This window comes from Microtus oregoni, unplaced genomic scaffold, assembly GCF_018167655.1.
Source record: "Microtus oregoni isolate MIOR12 unplaced genomic scaffold, Mior012 000033F_ref0000390, whole genome shotgun sequence".
Classification (NCBI taxonomy): Eukaryota; Metazoa; Chordata; class Mammalia; order Rodentia; family Cricetidae; genus Microtus; species Microtus oregoni.
This window is the reverse complement of record NW_024543092.1, coordinates 11,401,401-11,419,994: the sequence shown is the minus strand read 5'-3', so window position 1 is coordinate 11,419,994 and position 18,594 is coordinate 11,401,401. Positions and strand designations below refer to the sequence as shown.

At 41.2% G+C, this 18,594-nt stretch overlaps 1 protein-coding gene across 1 annotated transcript in view; it reads right to left on the bottom strand.

Annotated features, from left to right (window-relative positions):
- Positions 1–18,594, bottom strand: part of Ccdc170 (coiled-coil domain containing 170) — a 104,362-nt gene that overhangs the window by 17,280 nt on the left and 68,488 nt on the right. The window contains exons 7-8 of the mRNA XM_041679990.1: positions 11,697–12,014; positions 856–1,056 (exon numbers count right to left, since the gene is read on the bottom strand). Coding sequence (XP_041535924.1) covers positions 856–1,056; positions 11,697–12,014 — 519 coding nt within the window. The remainder of the gene's footprint in view (positions 1–855; positions 1,057–11,696; positions 12,015–18,594) is intronic.

Sequence of the window (18,594 nt, the reverse complement as noted above, 5' to 3'; positions counted from 1 at the left end):
ACATCACGGACAGGCACATCACCACCGATGAGTTTATCATTTTGAACTTCTGAGGTGCTGAGTATGCGACCCAGGGTTTTGTGCATGGTAAGCACAGCTCTACCTCTACAAAACGGCCCAGCCATGGCCATACAGGACCACTCTCATACATGCGGTCTACCACCGACAATAGCACGTGTAGGTCTGAGCTTCACGGTCATTAAAGATGCTTTATATTCTACAGAGGAAAAGGAACTTTAGGTCTAAAAGATCTTCGTTTCCCATTCCCTTCTTTGTCGTGGCCCCACTAAGAATGCCACATTCCACCATATAGCCACCCACTCTGCATTCTCTGGGTGTAGCATTTACAAGACCTTATGCCTTTGTTTAAACTGTTTCCATCTACAGCGTCTGCCCCTTCCCTTACGATCATCCTACTTAACCTTCAAAGATCAGTTGAACCATCTCCTCTCTTGTAAAAATCTCCTCACTGCCCAGAAATGTCTACAATACTTTATTAATACACTATGACAACTATAATGTATATAGTCTAGGGTACAGCAGGGCATCTTAATGTCTGCCTCCTCTATTAAGTGCTAAGCCTTTAATAATAGAAACTATAAATCACCTATACTTCAGCTACCCCAAACATCCCAACCTCATAAAGAGTGGTCATACAATACATGCATACTGACTTTAACAGGACTGACTATCAAGGGAACCCTAAGCAATATAAAGAGGCTTATTATTCCTTGGAAATTTGCTTATAACTCAAGACATGATCAGTCTAAACACTGCAGTGTTCAGAATGTTGTCAGGTACAGGGTTAGCCCACGGCAGACGCCCGCACCACGGATGTGCCATCCCCATTATTACTTTTTGTTTCTCAAGATTCAAGTTGTCTCTCAAGACGTCTCCAGAAAGCAGCTCTCCCTCCAGGTGACTCAGCTGACCCTGAAGTGCCTCCACCTTGCTTTCTGCCTCCTGGGCCCTCTGGAGGGTTTTCCGGTGAAGCTCAGCTTCGTTTCCCAACTGTGCGACAAGCTCTGATATCTGGGCTTCAAGCTGGGAGACCATCTGGAAACAAAGACAGAGAAGAAGGCTAAGCCTTGTTTAGATGCAACAAAGTATTCAGATCTGCCACTCTGCCGAGAAGCATAACCAATGTGACACCCACTTGCAGATTCCTTGTAAAAGTTCAATTTAAAGTGGGTCATTTGTAGCTGCTTTCCTCTGTGTGAAATGAACTTGCATTTATCAAACTGATAATGGTGGATGTTGTTCATTTCCCTATAATTCCTTTAACAAGTTTAGTTAACACATATTTACAGATAATACTTGCTCATCTCAATATTTGTTATTTAGAGATTTCGAAGCTAAGATGGAAGGGAAAAGAATCAGATAAAAAGAAATTTCAAGAGCCACAAAGACGCCATTTCCCCAGAGAGATTCTCTCACCACATTTAAGCGATTAAAGATTGTGTGGTGAATTTGTCATGAGATGCAGCTTGAAGGTGCACTGAGAATTCCAATGCAGACAGACTTTTTCTTTTATTTAGCCTTCAGCCGAATATTGGTTATATGTGCCCTAGACTTCAGTGGTGCAATTATATACAAATATTATCATTTTAGCGTCTGAAAGGTCAAATTCTTTTTTAATATGGTGACACCAGAAATTCCCCCAGCACTTGCAACCTTCCCAGGAATCCCTCACCTTTGTCTTCTTTTTTTTAATTTATTATTAAAATTTTTACATACCAATCCCAGTTCTCATTCCCTCCCCTCCTCCCATTCCCTTCACCTACTCCCCCACTCTATCCCCATCCACTCCTCAGAGAGGGTAAGGCACATTGCTTTGTGGAAGGACCAAGGCTGTCCCTACTATATCTGGGCTGAGCAAGGTATCCCTCCAAAGAGAAGAGGTTCCAAAAAAGTGCAGTACAAGCAGTAGGAATAAATCCTTGTGCCACTGCCAGGGGCCCCTCAATCTGCCCCAGCCATACAAAGTCACTCACATTCAGAGGGACTAGTTTGGACCTATGCTATTTCCTTCCCTGTCTGACTGGAGTTGGTGAGCTCCATTAGCTCAGGTAAACTGTTTTCAGTGGGTGTCCCCATCATGGCCTTGCCTTTGTCTTGATCATCCTGTCCCCAAAAACAAAGAGCAAAAGATTAATCTCAGTCTTAAAGTACACTTCTAGACCACCCATCTTGACTTTACTGAATTCAGTTTTTTGGGAAATGCTGAGCTCAATAAAATTGGGCTAAAACGCTGGTGAATAAATATGTTTTGTTTGGGGAGGCAGAAGGGCAAAGAGTAATAGATGTTTACCAGAACTACAGTGCTGGTCCACAGTACTGGTCGCCTCCATTGTTTTAGCATTTTTAGAGTTTAAATCAAGAACAGAACTCAGGCTTTGCTTTTTTCTTTGTCGTTTATATAAACATGCTCAATGCGAGACATTGAAGCTGCCATCTTTGTTTTTGAAACACTATTATAGGTAAGATTTGATCTGGCTTACCCTCAATGAAAAACCAATAAGCAAAGCTGGAGAAGTGGCCCAGAGGTTAAGAGCACTGACTGCTCTTCCAGAGGTCCTGAGTTCAATTCCCAGCAACTACATGATGGCTCACAACCATCTTTAATGAGATCTGATGCCCTCTACTGGCCTATAGGATATATGTAGACACAATACTGTATACATAATAAATAAATAAATCTTAAAAAAAAACCAATAAGCATATATTAGAAAAGAAAGTCCACATTTACTTGAGTTTCCATCCCTAAGTAATATAATACAATACAATATATAACTATATGTATACTGCAAAATAGTCATTAAGGAAAAGAATCTCCCATGATCCTCCAAACAATTATTTATTCAGTTATTTGTTTATTTATTTTAAATAATGTATTAGTTTTGTATTGTTAGGATATAGCCCAGGTTGTGCCATATATACAACTTTCTGTCCTTGTTTTTACCTAGGAGAGTTCAAGCATCATTTTCTGTCATTTAAAATTACTAACGTTTCAAAGGCTACACTAAGAATTCATCATGAGGAACTTGACCAATGGCTCAGTCATTAAGAGCATTTGCTGCTCTTGTAGAGGGCCAGGGTTCAATTCCCAGAACCAATATGGTGGCTCACAACTGCCTGGAACTGCCCTCCCAGAGTATACAATGACCTCTTCTGACCGCGAAGGTACGTATACATACATGCAGCAAAACACTCATACAGTTAAAAAATAAAATAATTTTTTTAAAAAAATTTGAAAAGAAACCATTACAGAGCTCAGCAGAATGCACTTAGCCTTTATGAGGTTGGGTTCAATCTCTGAAACAATTCACCATTAAAAACATAAACGTTCTCAGCACTTGGAAGCAAGACTGTCAGGAGTTTGGGGCCAGCCTGATCTACATGAGACATGCCTCCATGTCCCCACTCCCAGGCCAAGCATGTTTCCTCTGATGGCTGACGCTTTGATTTACTGATACCAGACAGCAAACAGGTAGTGGATCCAGCTCAACGGATGACAGATGCTAGTCAGCTCCATGTCCCAGAGTGGGCTGAAGTGAGAGACATCTGGAGGAGGCTAGACAGACAAACTAAAATCTCATTCTATGCTTGTATGACCCTCAGAGTACCGTGCCTACAATACAATTCATCCTACACTTCAGAGGGTATTTCACACACCAGAGGTATTTCCTGCACTTCAAAGGGTATTTCACACATCAGTATCGGATGGTAAGGCACTCAGAACCATATCTGAGGGATTATTTCCACCACCAGGGAAATATTTAATATTATTACAGGGCAGAAGATTCTGAGAAGCCTCAGTTCATCTTGTCAGCTCTAAGAACTATCGTCAGTAGACGTGCTAGGAGTTCAGTACTGTGTGGCCGTCACTATGTGCCATCATTATTCCCCCTCCAGTGTATGAGTTCAACCAACCTGATGTTCTTTCCTTAAAGAGTTTTTAAACCTTCAGAAATTTCCCTCTGCTGGCCAGATGTGGTGGCCCTGCCTACAATCCTAGCACTGGGTCGGGGGGAGGTTGAGGTTGGTCATCCTTGGCTACAAAGCAAGTCCAAGTCCAAGGCCAACCTGAGCTACATGAGATCCTGTCTCAAAACAATAAAAGAAAAAAAACGACATCGTCGTATGTTATATTACCCAAACTACATTTTTTTAGCCATAGTCTTTTATCAACTAGAAATCTTGGAGACAAATGAGGGTCAAAAGCATTTGAGTCAAGGCCAAGAGAACCCTGCCTGTACACCACCTGTGTAGACCCAAGGATGTTCCAAAGAGCCTCGAAAGCCCAGCGCAGGCCACTTTGCAGACTACTAAAAGTGGATGGCTGAACTGTACACAATGGACCAGTGTTACATAGAGTCTGGGGTTCAGAGTGGAGCAAAGAGCTGTGGTCCTTCCCAGTCTACCCCATCACAAAGAGCTGTGGTCCTTCCCAGTCTACCCCCATCACAAAGCTGAGCCTCAGAAGCTTTGCTAGCTATCAGGGCACACAGGTGTTGTTGTTGTTGTTTTCAGAACTAAATTTACATAAATTTACATAAAATAACAGCACCATCCAACTCCATTCTTGAGAACACCATATACCAGTCCCTGGGGGACTCCCACCCAAACTGTAAGCCTGCTGCTTTTTACACCAATAAGTCTAAAGAACCAACGGACTTTTCTTTCTTCCATTCTTCCTTGGTGTTGTCTGAATGTACTGAAGGCTTCTCTGCTGAGGATGTAGGGCTATGGGATGGGAACATCACAAAAAAAGCACATGCCTAAACTTGGTTAATTAAAGAGGTATTTTAGCAGGCTACCCTCCAAAAAGAAACAAGAGAGACTTGGCAAGTAAGCCATAATGCGGCTAGAGCTAGCTCACCTCCTGAGGAGATTTGTTGATCTCCCCAGTGAGGCCTTCTGCTTTTGAGACTCTACCAAACAACTCCAGAGCTCTGTGACCAAAGAAAGCCTCTTGGGGCACCTAAGGTCTGGAAGCTTTTGGACATAAACAACTTTTTTCTCTTATTCAAATAATATCTTTCATTTTGGAAGTATATAAAGTAAGTTATCAGCCAGCTTAACATCAGCCACATTCCCCTTCCTCCACGTCAGTGCATGGGGCCAACAATGTCCTCTATCTAACACTGCTCCCTCCCTCTTTGTCCAAGCTGACTTCTGTTATGGGTTAACTTGGTATCGGCAAAAAAGGTAAGCTGATGTTTTAAGGCTCTCAGAATGGGGCTTATTTAGAAATAAGCTCTTTGCAAATAATGTTGTTGGGGTGAGATCTGGTTAGTTTCCAGTGTCTAAAAGTTTATAAAAGAAATTTGGATGCAAAATCAGACATGTATAAAAGGCAGATACTGCAGAAAATGTGGGGCAAACCCATGCACCAGCCAGGGAGGGCCTTGAACCATCAGAAGCCAGGTGAGCTATACAAACACAGGAACCAGCCCTAACTACACCTTGACGGCAGAATTCTAACTACAGAACTGTGAGCTAGGAAGCTGTGCTGATGCCACCCAGTTAGCGGAGCTTTGTTAGTGCAGAGCTAGGGACCAATGACAACTAGGGAGGATGGAGGCGGTACACCTCTGGCTGTTCAGACTCCATCACACCCAGACATGACCTTAAAGAGTTATTTTTGACAGTAGCTGAGCAGTGGAAGTCTGTCAGTGCATTTTGGGAAATGTCTGCTCCAGTGAGTGGCAGGAAAATGATGAGGGGCTGTGAGATTTGGAGGACTAGGGCTGTGGAACTTCCCTCGGGTCTTCAGGAGCACCAGGTTATGTCCACAGCACCCGCAGAGCCTCCAGACTGTGAGACTTTCAGGTGAGGCAGTAAGCAAAGCCCGCAGAAGGAATATCTACTCCAAGGTGGATGAGCTCGTGTGACTCTGTATTTAATTCAGGAAATGGGGAGAAATTGATCAGGTCGCATCATCTCTACATATAATCAATTCTCATCCAGATTAGTAAGTTAGGAAATACCTCAAAAGGGGGAAAACTTTGCCACAAAATGTAAAATCCAAAAATGTTGCATGTGAGCTATCATGCAAGGGGTCTTTGTTCTTCGTCATCTATTATATTTCCTGAAATTCTAGGCTAAATAACATTCAGAGGGTTCTTTTGGATTCCTGGGGACTCAGCAGCAGGGCCTTCCTCTGAGGCAGAAGGTTCCAAACAGGGATGACTTTGTCCTTGTCAGGGAAACATTTGATTATGTCTGGAGACACAATAGTTGTCTCAAATTGGGACTGAGGGTTGCCCTGGGATCTAACAGGCAGAGGCTAGGACACTGGTAACACTCTACAACACACAGGACACTACTACCACCTGCCACACACACATATACACAGATAAACACAGATATATGTTGTAATAGGAGCGGCAGGGCTGCATCCCCGGCACCCGGCCGCCCACATGGTTAGCTTATGCCCCGAAATAATTACACGGAAACTGTATTCTTTTAAACACTGCTTGGCCCATTAGTTTTAGCCTCTTAACCCATTTCTAATAATCTACGTAGCACCACAAGGTGCGCTTACCAGGAAAGATCTTAACCTGCGTCTGTCTGGAGTGGGAGAACCATGGTGACTCCTTGACTCAGCTTCTTTCTCCCAGCATTCTGTTCTGTTTACTCCGCCTACCTAATTTTATGTCCTATTAAAGGGCCAAGGCAGTTTCTTTATTTAACCAATGAAACAACAGATAGAAAGATGACCCTCCTCCATCAGATATACACTTACACATATATACTCATGCATATATATATATATATATACACACATACACCTATATATACAAACACAAGCACACAGCACATACACACACACACACACACACACACACAAATGCATATACATATACATTATCCTATACAGAGCTAGGTGTGAGGGTGCACACCCAGGAAGCAGAGACAAAAAAGATCATGAGTTCAAGAATAGTCTGGTTTCATAAGACCCTCAAAAAAAATGACTCTGCAGTCTAAATATCAACAGTTCCACAGTTAAGAATCCCTGCTCTAAGATATGGCATAGCTTTTTAAAGAGAAATTAAATTGCCAGAAGCAGACATTCAAGGGAGAAGCAGAAATGACTTAGTGAAGAGGTGGAGGCAGTGACCTCAGTTCCACTGAGAATTCAATTCTAGAAGAGGCAGAATGGATAGCCACGGAGTAAACAAGAAAAGCAATGTAAGAATGCACACGAAGTGGGCAGTGTGCCGGGCCAAGCCTGCAGGGCCTTCACATGGAGGACTCCACAGCTGGCTGCCTGTGGCCACGGCAGCTGGCAGCAAGAAGCAGCCCTCCACAAACAGAGTCGGCGATTTGTAAAGCGTCCATTCTTCGAAAACATTTCTAAGACAATGTGCAAAATCCATTTTCTCCTGATTTTACTTGAAGATGAGTCATGCAAGAGACCAGCCACAGGCTTGATTTGGGGCTTTGAAATGGGAAGCGCAGCTACTGAGAAAGATTACAGGGTAGGGGAGGTCGAGAATGACACTAAAAAGGCTGAATCATTCTCATTTGTATGGGGAGTCGGGGGAGCAGAGCCAGCTTAACCAATTTACACCACTTTGCTTCAGAAAGTAAACATACACATCATTCTGGCAACTGTACGCCATGTTTCACACGCCGGAATTAAAATAGGAAGGGGAAGCTGAGATAAACACAATGAAAAGCAATAAAGTGTGTGGGGAGAACACTGGCCACCAATGCATATGCCCTACCACTCAAGACATCTTCCTGAAGCTCCTCCCAGCCCAGGAAATTATTTTCTGCTTCAGTTGACTTCCAATGTATAAACTGAGTCACAGGAAAAGGTGCTCTAACCCTCAGCGATATGTATACGCTACAGGGTGCAGTTCAACTATAAAAACGCCGTGCACTGGGCTAAGAAGGCCATGAGAATTACTTGTAGAGCAAGCACGGATTTTTGGTTGATGATTATTGGTTTGTTTTTAAATTTACAAGTGCCTTTCTAAACTAACTTTTTAAAAAAACAAAAGTCATCATGGGGCTGGCAAGAGGGCTCAGCTGTAAATCACTGCATTGAAAGGACCTGAATTCAGTCAGCAGAACCTACGGAACAAAAGCAGGGCCTGGTAAGGTGGAGACAAACAGATCTCTGGGCTCTTGGACAGGCAATAGAACCTACTAGTGGTTTTCAGGCCATTGAAAAACTCTGTTTCAAGAGAAAAAAAAAAAAAGAGTGGTACCCTGAGGAGCAATATTGACCCAAGGTCAACTTCTAGCCTCTACAAATAAACACACACACACACACACACACACACACACACACACACACACACATTTACACACCACATTCACTCAAAAATTTAAAAAAATTAAAAATCAAGAAGACAGAAGCAAGGACGAAGGGGAGGAGACACAACAGTAACAGTTAACATTTGTTGTTTTGATTTTTGTTCATTAACAACATGTTAATGAACCTATAACAACTGTTCCGTTGACTGCCACTAGTAAACAATAATCTTAGGAGGCAAATCCTGGTAACTTATTTCCTAGCAAGTCTTGGCCTGACCTGACCCTGCAGGACAGCAAACCCTCAATGACTCAGGCTATTTAATCTCCATTCATCCCCTCTAGAGTGGCTCACAGGCTCCGCTGGAGCACAATGAGTGTGGCTGGCAATGGGTACAGTCTAGACCAGTTGTGGAGAACTGTGCATGGTTGATATATAGCTTTGTTATATATTTAGTTTACAAGCCCATGAATACCCTAAATTTGAAAACACACTGGCGAGTGTGGTGGAACAGGCCTGCAATTCTTGCCCTCAGGAGGCCTTATAAAGGGGGGGGGTGGTCCTGTGGGTTGGAAGCCAACTGAGTTATATAATGAAACTGCACCTCAAAAACACCACTCACTCCCCAAAAATAACAAGACTTGATGAACTCAAAGAGCTTTACTGATGTGGGAGTGTCATATATCAATCTGTTGATTTCATTGGTTAAGCAATAAAGAAACTGCTTGGCCCTGATAGGTTAAAACATAGGTGGGAGGAGTAAACAGAACAGAATGCTGGGAGGAAGAGGAAGTGAGCTCAGACTCAACAGCTCTGCTCTCTGGAGCAGATGCCATGCTCCCCTCTCCCAGGCATATGCGATGAAGCTCCAACCCAGGATGGATGTAGGCTAGAATCTCCCTGGTAAGCCACCTCGTGGGCTACACAGATTATTAGAAATGGGCTAGTCCAGGTGCGAGAGTTAGCCAAGAAGAGGCTAGATATAATGGGCCAAGCAGTGCTTAAAAGAATACAGTGTCCGTGTAATTATTTCGGGGCATAAGCTAGCCAGGCAGCCGGGGTGCCAGGGACGCAGCCCCACCGCTCCTATTACTACACTTTACAGCTTTGAACAGGGACTGTGAACTTTGTACTAGTTGCTAATAAGATGAGAAAGTAGAATCTAAAAAGCCAGGATGGCAGGCCACTGATAGAGCTGCCTTCCAAGTAGGAGAGTCTGGGTTCCATCTTCAGTACTGAAAAATAAATAATCCACTGGGGCTGGGGAGATAGCCCCATGGTTGAAGTGCTCACTGTGTAAGCAAGGGGGCCAAACGCGGGACTCCAGAACCAAGAGTGAAGGTCAATGACTGGGGGTTGGGTGGCTCGCCTGTAATTCTAGCCTTGAAAGGCAGGGACAGGACTTTCTAGGGTGGCTAAGCTAAACCAACATAAAAGCATCTTGACTTCAAGATTTGGGTCTAAGGATATGTTGCTTTGAAAAAGAGGTTCTGTTTTTGTTTTCCCAGAAGATGAGAACCTATGGATTCCTTCCAGACTGATGTGGTTTGATGGAACAAGACCCCTTTAAAGGTCTTCATGAGCCCATAAAAATACTTCACCCAACAAACAGCAGGAAGCAGTTTGGAGAAAACTATGTACAAATTGCTAAACTTTCTAAAAAGGGGAGGGGAAAGATGGTAAGAAATGAATGCCTTGCATTGGTATGGGCTTTGAACTATTTATACAAATTTAAGTCAATTTGCTACACTGTATGTATGTATATTTCTACCTTGTTTAAGGTATTATGTTTATACAGCTCATTAAAAATGTAATATATAATTAAGAAATACAGGTTAATAGATATCATCTACAATAACCAAACTTTTAGTCATGGTATTTAGGTTTTCTAGATATATTTCAGAGATATATTTCAGCTAGATAGATAATCTTCAGCACTCCAAAGACCTATAGATTAAGGCATTTGAAGGGTTTTTAAGAACTTAGGCTTATCTCAATAGTAAGATATGTCTGATTTTGGCAGTGCCAATTACTTCAAGAGGATTATGGGCATCAATGAGGCTCCTTATGGAGTTTGCTAACCATTTGAGCAAGAAACTGCTCTTGACTAGATTGCTGTACGCTGTATGAACTGGACATGCAGGACCCATAGAAAAATGACTTCTGAACTTGCTTAAAGGTGAGACAGTCTTTCAGGGTTCTTGCTTCATGAAAGAGTCTGCCAGACATTCTGCGGGACACAGAAGAAAGCAACTGATGAACTTTTCCATTACAAGGCAAAATAGATCTTCAGATTTTCTGCTTCATGGAAAAGTCTTCTGGATACTATGGGCCTGTAAGATGAAGATGGATGCCCCAACAGTACAGAAGAACTTTGGATGACAATCCAGGCAACAAGATGTCTCTGTCATTTCTAGAGTTTTAGAAGTTGCTTAGGTAATATTATATCCTTCTGGGGTCTTTGAAGAGTTGAAGACAGATAGCTATAGTTTTCCTTAGTTATAATAAAAGATAAATTATATATGAAACTTTAGACTCACAAAGATAAAACAAATGATAGTATATTTTCTTTAGTTTTGCCAGATACAAATAGACTAAATAGAACTATAATTCTTGCTTGAACCTGTTGTTATATGTAATTTTACTAGGTTAAAGTTAAAAACATCCTTTTATTTAGACAGAAAAAGAAAGGTGATGTGGGATCCCCCTCTGTGTGGTATGAATATGTGTTATTATCATTAGTTAATGAATAAAGCTGTTTCAGCTTTGTTAGCAGAGTAAAGCCAGGCAGGAAATCTGAACAGAGATATAGAGAGAACAGGTGGAGTCAGGGAGATGCCTTGTAGCTGCCGAAGCAGACAGATGCTGGATCCTTACCAATAAGCCACAGCTTTGTGCTGCTACATAGATTAATAGAAACAGGTTAATTCAAAAAAGAGTTGGCTAAAAACATAGCGGAATCTTGGCCAAACAGTGTTATAATTAATATAATTTCTGTGTGACTATTTGGGTCTGAGCAGTCAGGGAAACAAACAAGCAGTCTCGGCCAACACAGAGACACATGCAAACAGATACACAAACACCACACACGGGCACATGCAACTAGGTACATACAGACCACACACAGACAGACACATACACACCACACAGAGGCACATGGAGGCAGGGGATGGAGAAGGAAGAGAAAAAGAAACAGAAAAAGTCATTGAAAATTGCAGAAACCATGATCTCAGGGTCTTGCCAGAGCTCACGCCCCATGACTAACTGCAGGAGAAACAGAGTTCCGCATGGCCAGCTCCAACTCCATCAGTGACTCGGGTCATCCTATGTACATCTAAACGTGGTACAAACACTAATTCCAAGACATGGCTGCTGTGTGCTGAGTGACTGCTGAGGAATTTGTAAGGGGCCATGGCCTACTCACCCTTTTCTTGCTCTCTTCCTGGATGCGCAGCTCTCGAATCCTCTCCAATATGGCGTCCTCTGCGGACCCAGCCATATCCAATCCGCTGCCAAGGACCTTTGCGAGTTTCTCCCTGAAGGAGGAGATCTGGCTTTGCGAGCCTGCGGCTGCATCCCTGCTGACCTTCAAGCTCAGGTCCAGCTGCTGGCAGTTTTTCCTCAGCTGGTTCAGCTCTTGCTTTGACGCCTCCCAGGCTCGCTGCGCAGCAAGCAGCCTTTCTTGGAAGAGCTTAGCTTCCCTCTCTAGGGCTGTTTTGGCATCCAAGGCGCTGAGCAAGTCCTGAAAGATTACAGAATGCAAACAGTAAAGGGTATATCTGCATTTGATGAGGTCTACATTTACCTAGCGTACCTGCGACTCCAAGGACTTAGGGTTAGGTGTGCATTACAGTTCTAGTTCCACGGTCTCTCCATGTCTTCATGAAGTTATTAAATAAGTTGTTTGGGCTGCAGAGATCACCCCGTGGTTAAAAGCACTAGCTGCCCTTCCAGGGGTCCCCAGTTTGATTCCCAGCACCCACGCAGTGTCTCAGAACCATCTAGAACTCCAGTTCCAGGGGCTCTGACACCCTTTTCTGACCTCAGACGCTAGAGTATGTGGACTTACAATTTGAAGTAGATTAATCAAATCTCATCTAACACCAAAAGAGCACCAAGGTTAATTAAAATACTTCAGCTTTTAAAAATGTTTCTAACCTACTATCTACTACCAACTTAGTCATACCCTAAAACAGTGGTTCTCAACCTGTGGGTCACCCGACACCTTTAGTGGTTGCTTCTCCGATGTCCTGCATATCAGATATTTACGCTACAATTCACAACAGTAGCAAAATTACAGTTATGAAGTAGCAACAAAATAATTTTAACGGCTGGGGGTGGGGGTCACCACAACAGGAGAAACTATACTACAGGGTTCCAGCATCGGTAAGGTTGAGAACCACTGCCCTAAACCAAGCATTGCCTCTTTGTAAATCCAAGCACCAGTCATGATGTTTAATTAAAATCACAAGAGTAGCTTCGTTGTGTGTTTTTTTTTTTTCTGGAAATATCCGTCCCAGCAGACTCTACGCTGTTTCCCTAGGAAATAAAGGAGCGGGAGCCAGCAGCAGACCTTGGGGACAGCCGCTCCCCGGCACTCTAATTAATCTCTCTGGGATTCGGCCACTCTGTTCTACTGGAAATAGGTGTCCTCGGGACTGCAAATCAATTACCTTCCCAGTCCCCTGCAGCAGGTCACCGGGCTGGAGTCTGGATGAGTGGCTACCTCAAGGATGCTCTGAAGCATGAGACATGAGGTGACATGACCATGGCTAGGCATGACCTGGTGGCAGCTGTCAGACCACACTGACATGGGAGGAGAAAAAAACAGCTTCTTTCCCAGAAAGCTCACAAGTGAGCTCCACTGAGAATACATCTGTAAGTAAGGGCAGGCCCTAGGCGGAAGGCAACGCTTAAGACATTTTGTAATAATTAACAGATCTTACTGGGTGTAGTACTATATGCTTTTAATCCCAGCATTTGGGAAGCAGAAGCATGTGGATCTCTGTAAGTTCAAGGCCAGCCTGACCTACATTAGCAAGTTCCAGGATGGGACTACATGCAGGGATCCTATCTCAAAAAATATCAAGACAGTAATAACAATAATAATAAAATTATAATAATAATAAAATCTTTAAGCTCAGTAGGCTAAAGTCAGTAAATGAATAATAATAACTTCACCATTACATTTAACAAAATCATATACAAATAACAGAAAGTGTTCAATGAAAGGCAGAAATCTATCTGAAGGAAAAAAAAGTCTTTCAATATCTCTGTAGAGAGGGCTCAGCGGGTAAAGTGCTAGTCTCAAAAGCACAAGAACCTTGAGTTTGAGTTCCCAGACCCCACATGAAAAAGTCAAGAGGTCTGCTGGATGGGGAAAAAATATATAGATCACCAGAGTTGGCAGGGCAGCCAGTGTGACCTCATCAGTGAGCTGCAGGTTCACAGAGAAGTCCTGTCTCAAAAATAAGGTACTGAGCAGAAGAGGGAGAGAGTCTCCATCAATCACCAGCCTCCACAGGCACACAAACACATATATAATCGTGCATGATAAACATGCACACACAAACACATACATATTCATGCAAGACATACACACACACAAACACATACATATTCATGCAAGACAGATACACACACAAACATATGTTGTGGAATATTATTTTAACTAGGCAAAGATGTGTTAGTTTATACTATGGAATATTACTTTAACTTTATAAAGATGTGTTACCTTAGTTTATACTATGGAATATTACTTTAAATTTATAAAGATGTGTTACCTTAGTTTATTCTATGGAATATTACTTTAACTGTATAAAGATGTGTTACATTAGTTTATTCTATGGAATATTACTTTAACTATATAAAGATGTGTTACCTTAGTTTATTCTATAGAATATTACTTTAACTGTATAAAGATTGGTTACATTAGTTTATGCTATGGAATATTACTTGGCACCCACGTTGGGCGCCAAAATGAAGGCGTAAGTCACAAACAATGCCACACCAATTCGGGGTTATGATTATTAGGGTGGTATTTATTTAAAGGGGAAAAACTTACAGATCACTGTCCCAGGCAACAGCCCTCTACGCAACCAGGAAAGGAGTCTAGTCGCCAGCGGAGCAGGAAGTGAAGAGAGAGAGGAGAGGGAAGTGGCCGCTTTTTTAAAGGGAAAGAGACCACGCCCCAATGGGCTGGTATCTCAGCGGTGATAGGCTGGAGGAGTGGGAGGACCTCCCGCAACACCTCCCCCTTTTGTTTAAATAAGAGAGTTCTAAACCTACTATGAAATTATATACAATAAGTACAAATATCCTATTCTAACTAGCTTAGGTCTTGTATAATAAATAACTTGGCCAAGTCATGAGAGAAAGTAACTACATTTATATAGTCTTCAACCCCATCAAAGATCTGAGAAGGGAAATAATGTTACCTGGGTAATTAGGAAGTTCAGTAAAACAACTTCCAAAACATGCAACAAATCACAGAGACAACTGGCTACCTGGGCAATCACCCAAAATCACGTTAGCAGCGTTGAAGCAACCAACTTTGGCTAAGGCCTAACATAACTGACATACCATTTTCAAAGGCAAGCAACTTTTCAAAACTATCTTACCCTGTCTTGGCAGGATATGACAGCCCTGTTTTATCCATTGATGCACGCTCTGTATCTTTGTCAGTCGTTGAGGTATGGGCATTTCTTTGCCCCAAGGCCAGTTCTGCCAAAAAGAAGGCTCCAGGTGGAGTGTCTTTGGTGCTCAACATTCTCTCGGGAATAGAGTGGTGTTGCCAGGAGCAATTGTGTCTCACTACCACAAAACTCTGAGTTAGATTAAAGGCCATTTTCTACAGCTCTTTGAAGAAGTTGAAGATTATCTATCTATACTGAGTATAATCTCTATATATCTAAAGAACCTGATTAGTCTATTATAAATGACAAACTTAGATGACTATTAGTCTATATAATTCTCAATATCTATCTAACTTAAAGACTAAGACAATAAACGACTGTGAAACAAATGAGGACAATGACCTCCAAATATAAACAATGTACAAATATACATTGCAGTAGGTAAATATATATCAATACACAAATATTATATAAATATCTTAATCAGAGGTAGAAATGTACACTGCAATATGGTAAATATATACAATATATATCAATACAATATATGTCAATACATAAAAAATGTTTTAAACAGAGGTAGAAACATGCATGCGTACAATAGTCAATATAATTTAACTTTGCATGAATATACAAGAATCTATACCAATATATTTGTCTAAAGACAGTAACTCACAATTACAAAACTGTATAAAGATGAGTTACATTTGCTTCTGCTGCCTTTGTTAATGATGAAAAGGCGTGTTGCTGGTTCACCTTGCCTGCCTAAGGCACCTGATTGACCTAATTAAAAAGCTGAACGGGGTGGTGGGCAGAGAAAATAAATAAGAGGAGGAATCTAGAAAAGAAGGATGAAAAAGATTGAGGGAGAAAGAGAAGGAGCTGCAGGCAGCTGCCAGCCAGCAGTTCAGAGTAGGACTGTAGTGATCGGAGCAGCGGGCTACGTTCCTGGCACCCGGCCGCCCGCCCGGCTAGCTTTATACCCGAAATAATTACACGGAAACTGTATTCTTTTAAACACTGCCTGGCCCATTAGTTCCAGCCTCTTATTGGCTAGCTCTTACATATTGATCTAACCCATTTCTAATGATCTGTGTAGCCTAAGAGGTGGCTTACCAGGGAAGATCTTAACCTGTGGCTGTCTGGAGTGGGAGAATCATGGCGACTGCCTGACTCGGCTTCTTTCTCCCAGCATTCTTTTCAGTCTTCTCCGCCTACCTAATTTTCTGTCCTCTTAAAGGGCCAAGGCAGTCTCTTTATTTAACCAATGAAATTAACACAAAACAGAAGACTCTCCCCCATCATTTCCCCTTTTTTCTGTTTAAACAAAAAAGAAAGGCTTTCACTTTAACATAGTAAAATTACATATAACAAAACAGTTATAAAGCAAGAATTACAGTTACAATATTTATATCTACTTTATCTTTTATCATAACTAAGGAAAACTATAACTATAACTAACCATTCTTCAACTCCATCAAAGACTCCAGAAGGATACAATTTTCTTAGGTCAAAGGTTAATTTGGGAATTTTACCATCATTTGCTTTCACAGGACCCGCTAAGAAGAACGTCGCCCCCATGTCAGCTAGAAGCAATCTTAGAGGACAACGTCCCCTCTCCCAACAGAGTTTGCCCTCAGGGTTAGGGATATCATTTAGTGGTTGGTTTAGGGTTGAGGGGATGGGGGAGATATTTTATGGAATTAGGGGTATTTTTTTTTTAAAAAAAAAAGGGGGGGGATTAACTGGTTTGATGGGATGATTGGTATTTGTGAATTACTGTTTTTAGAAAATCGTATTGGTACTGTTTCTTGTATATTGATATATTGAATATTGAATGTGAGTGTTCCTACCTCTATTTTTGTATAAGAGTATGCTTATAACTTTGTCTATATTGTATTGATACATCTACCATATTACAATGTACATTTCTACCTCTGATATCATTTATATAATAACATTGTTTACATTTGATATGTAATGACATTCTTTACAGTTGAAGATCATTGTCTTCATATATTGCACAGTTGTTTATTCTCTTAGTCTTCAAGTTAGATAGGTATTGAGAATTATATGTTTGTCATATTTATTTTTAGGTTAATCAGGTTTTTTAGATACATAGAGATTATATTTAGTATAGATAGTATAGATAGTATAATCTTCAGCCTCTTTGAAGAGCTGTAGAAAATGGCCTTTAATCTATCCTAGAATTCTGTGCCAATGAGACACAATCACTCCTGGCAACACCACTCTATTCCTGAGAGAACGTTGAGCACCAAAGACACTCCACTGGGAGCTTGTCTTCTTGGCCTTTGGGTTAAGAAAAGCCCATACCTCAACTACTGACAAAGATACAGAATATCCATAAGTGAATGAAACAGGATTGTCTTATCTTGCCAAGACAGGGTAGGATAGTTCTAAGAAAGTTCCTTGCCTTTAATAATGGTATGTCAGTTATGTTAGGCCTTAGCCAAAGTTGGTTGACTCAACATTACAAACGAGACTTTGGGTGATTGCCCAGGTAGTCAGTTGTCTCTGTCATTTGTTGCACATTTTGGATATCTCTCATTTGTTAAGTAATATTAATTCCCTTCTCAGATCTTTGACAGAGTTGAAGATTAGATAATTGTAATTACTCTCTACATTATTTAGACTCCTTGAGATAGAATGTTTAGCAAAACTTTTGTTATATGTTTCTTGCTCAATATTGTTTGTTATATTTATTATTTGTTACTATTGTATATAGTTGTATTTGGTTTAGTTCTGTCTTATTTAGACAAAAGGGGGAGATGTAGGGGAAGCCCAGCCCAATGGGGGGGCGTGTTCGCCTCGGGCTAATGTTTACATATAAATCTGGTGGGTGTGAGCCCCGCTGGTCCCTTTTTGTATTTCCTGCCCATCACTGGATCCCTGGTGTTGTAAGCTATCCCTTCATTAAAATTTGCTGTTTCATATTAAGCTAGCCTGGTCATTACACTGCATACATAGGACCTAAAGAAAGAAAAAGTAAAGAGTCCAAGATTAAAGGTAGATAAAGAGAAACAGGTTCAATTAAGTTAAAGAAAGAAAGCTAGCAAGAAACAAGCATAAACTAAGGCCAAGCATTCATAACTAATAAGTCTCCGTATCATGACTTGGGAGTTGGTTGGTGGTTCAAAAGAAAAGAACTGGTACGCACATACACATTCATGCATGACACACAGGCACAATTGATTCCTATCATGAACTTGCTAGCTACAATATGGATTTCTATAATGCCTGGGATCAAATTATTTTTTTGAAAATACAATTAGTTTTTGTCGAGGTGGGAACTTCTGGCTGAACCTTAATCCTCCCAATTCTAAACTAATTATATAAATTTAAAAAGTCAGTTGTTTAATTCTGCCAACCACAGTTAAGATTAATAAATAAATCCTGCAATTCCTGCCACACAGGCACACTTGTGTAAACAGGGACAACTTGGGTATAAATTTTTCATATAATACTACATAACAAAATAAAATATGCGAACATCTTTTAAAACTACAATTCCATTCCCCCCCAAAAAACATAAGTATAAACTAAATTATTAAGTATGGAAATGACAAATATTCAAAATTATTCAATTAGATTATAGTTATGTATCACCGAGTGACACTATACCTTACAGAACAATGCGGAGAACTGTCTGCTGACACAGCACTAACCATA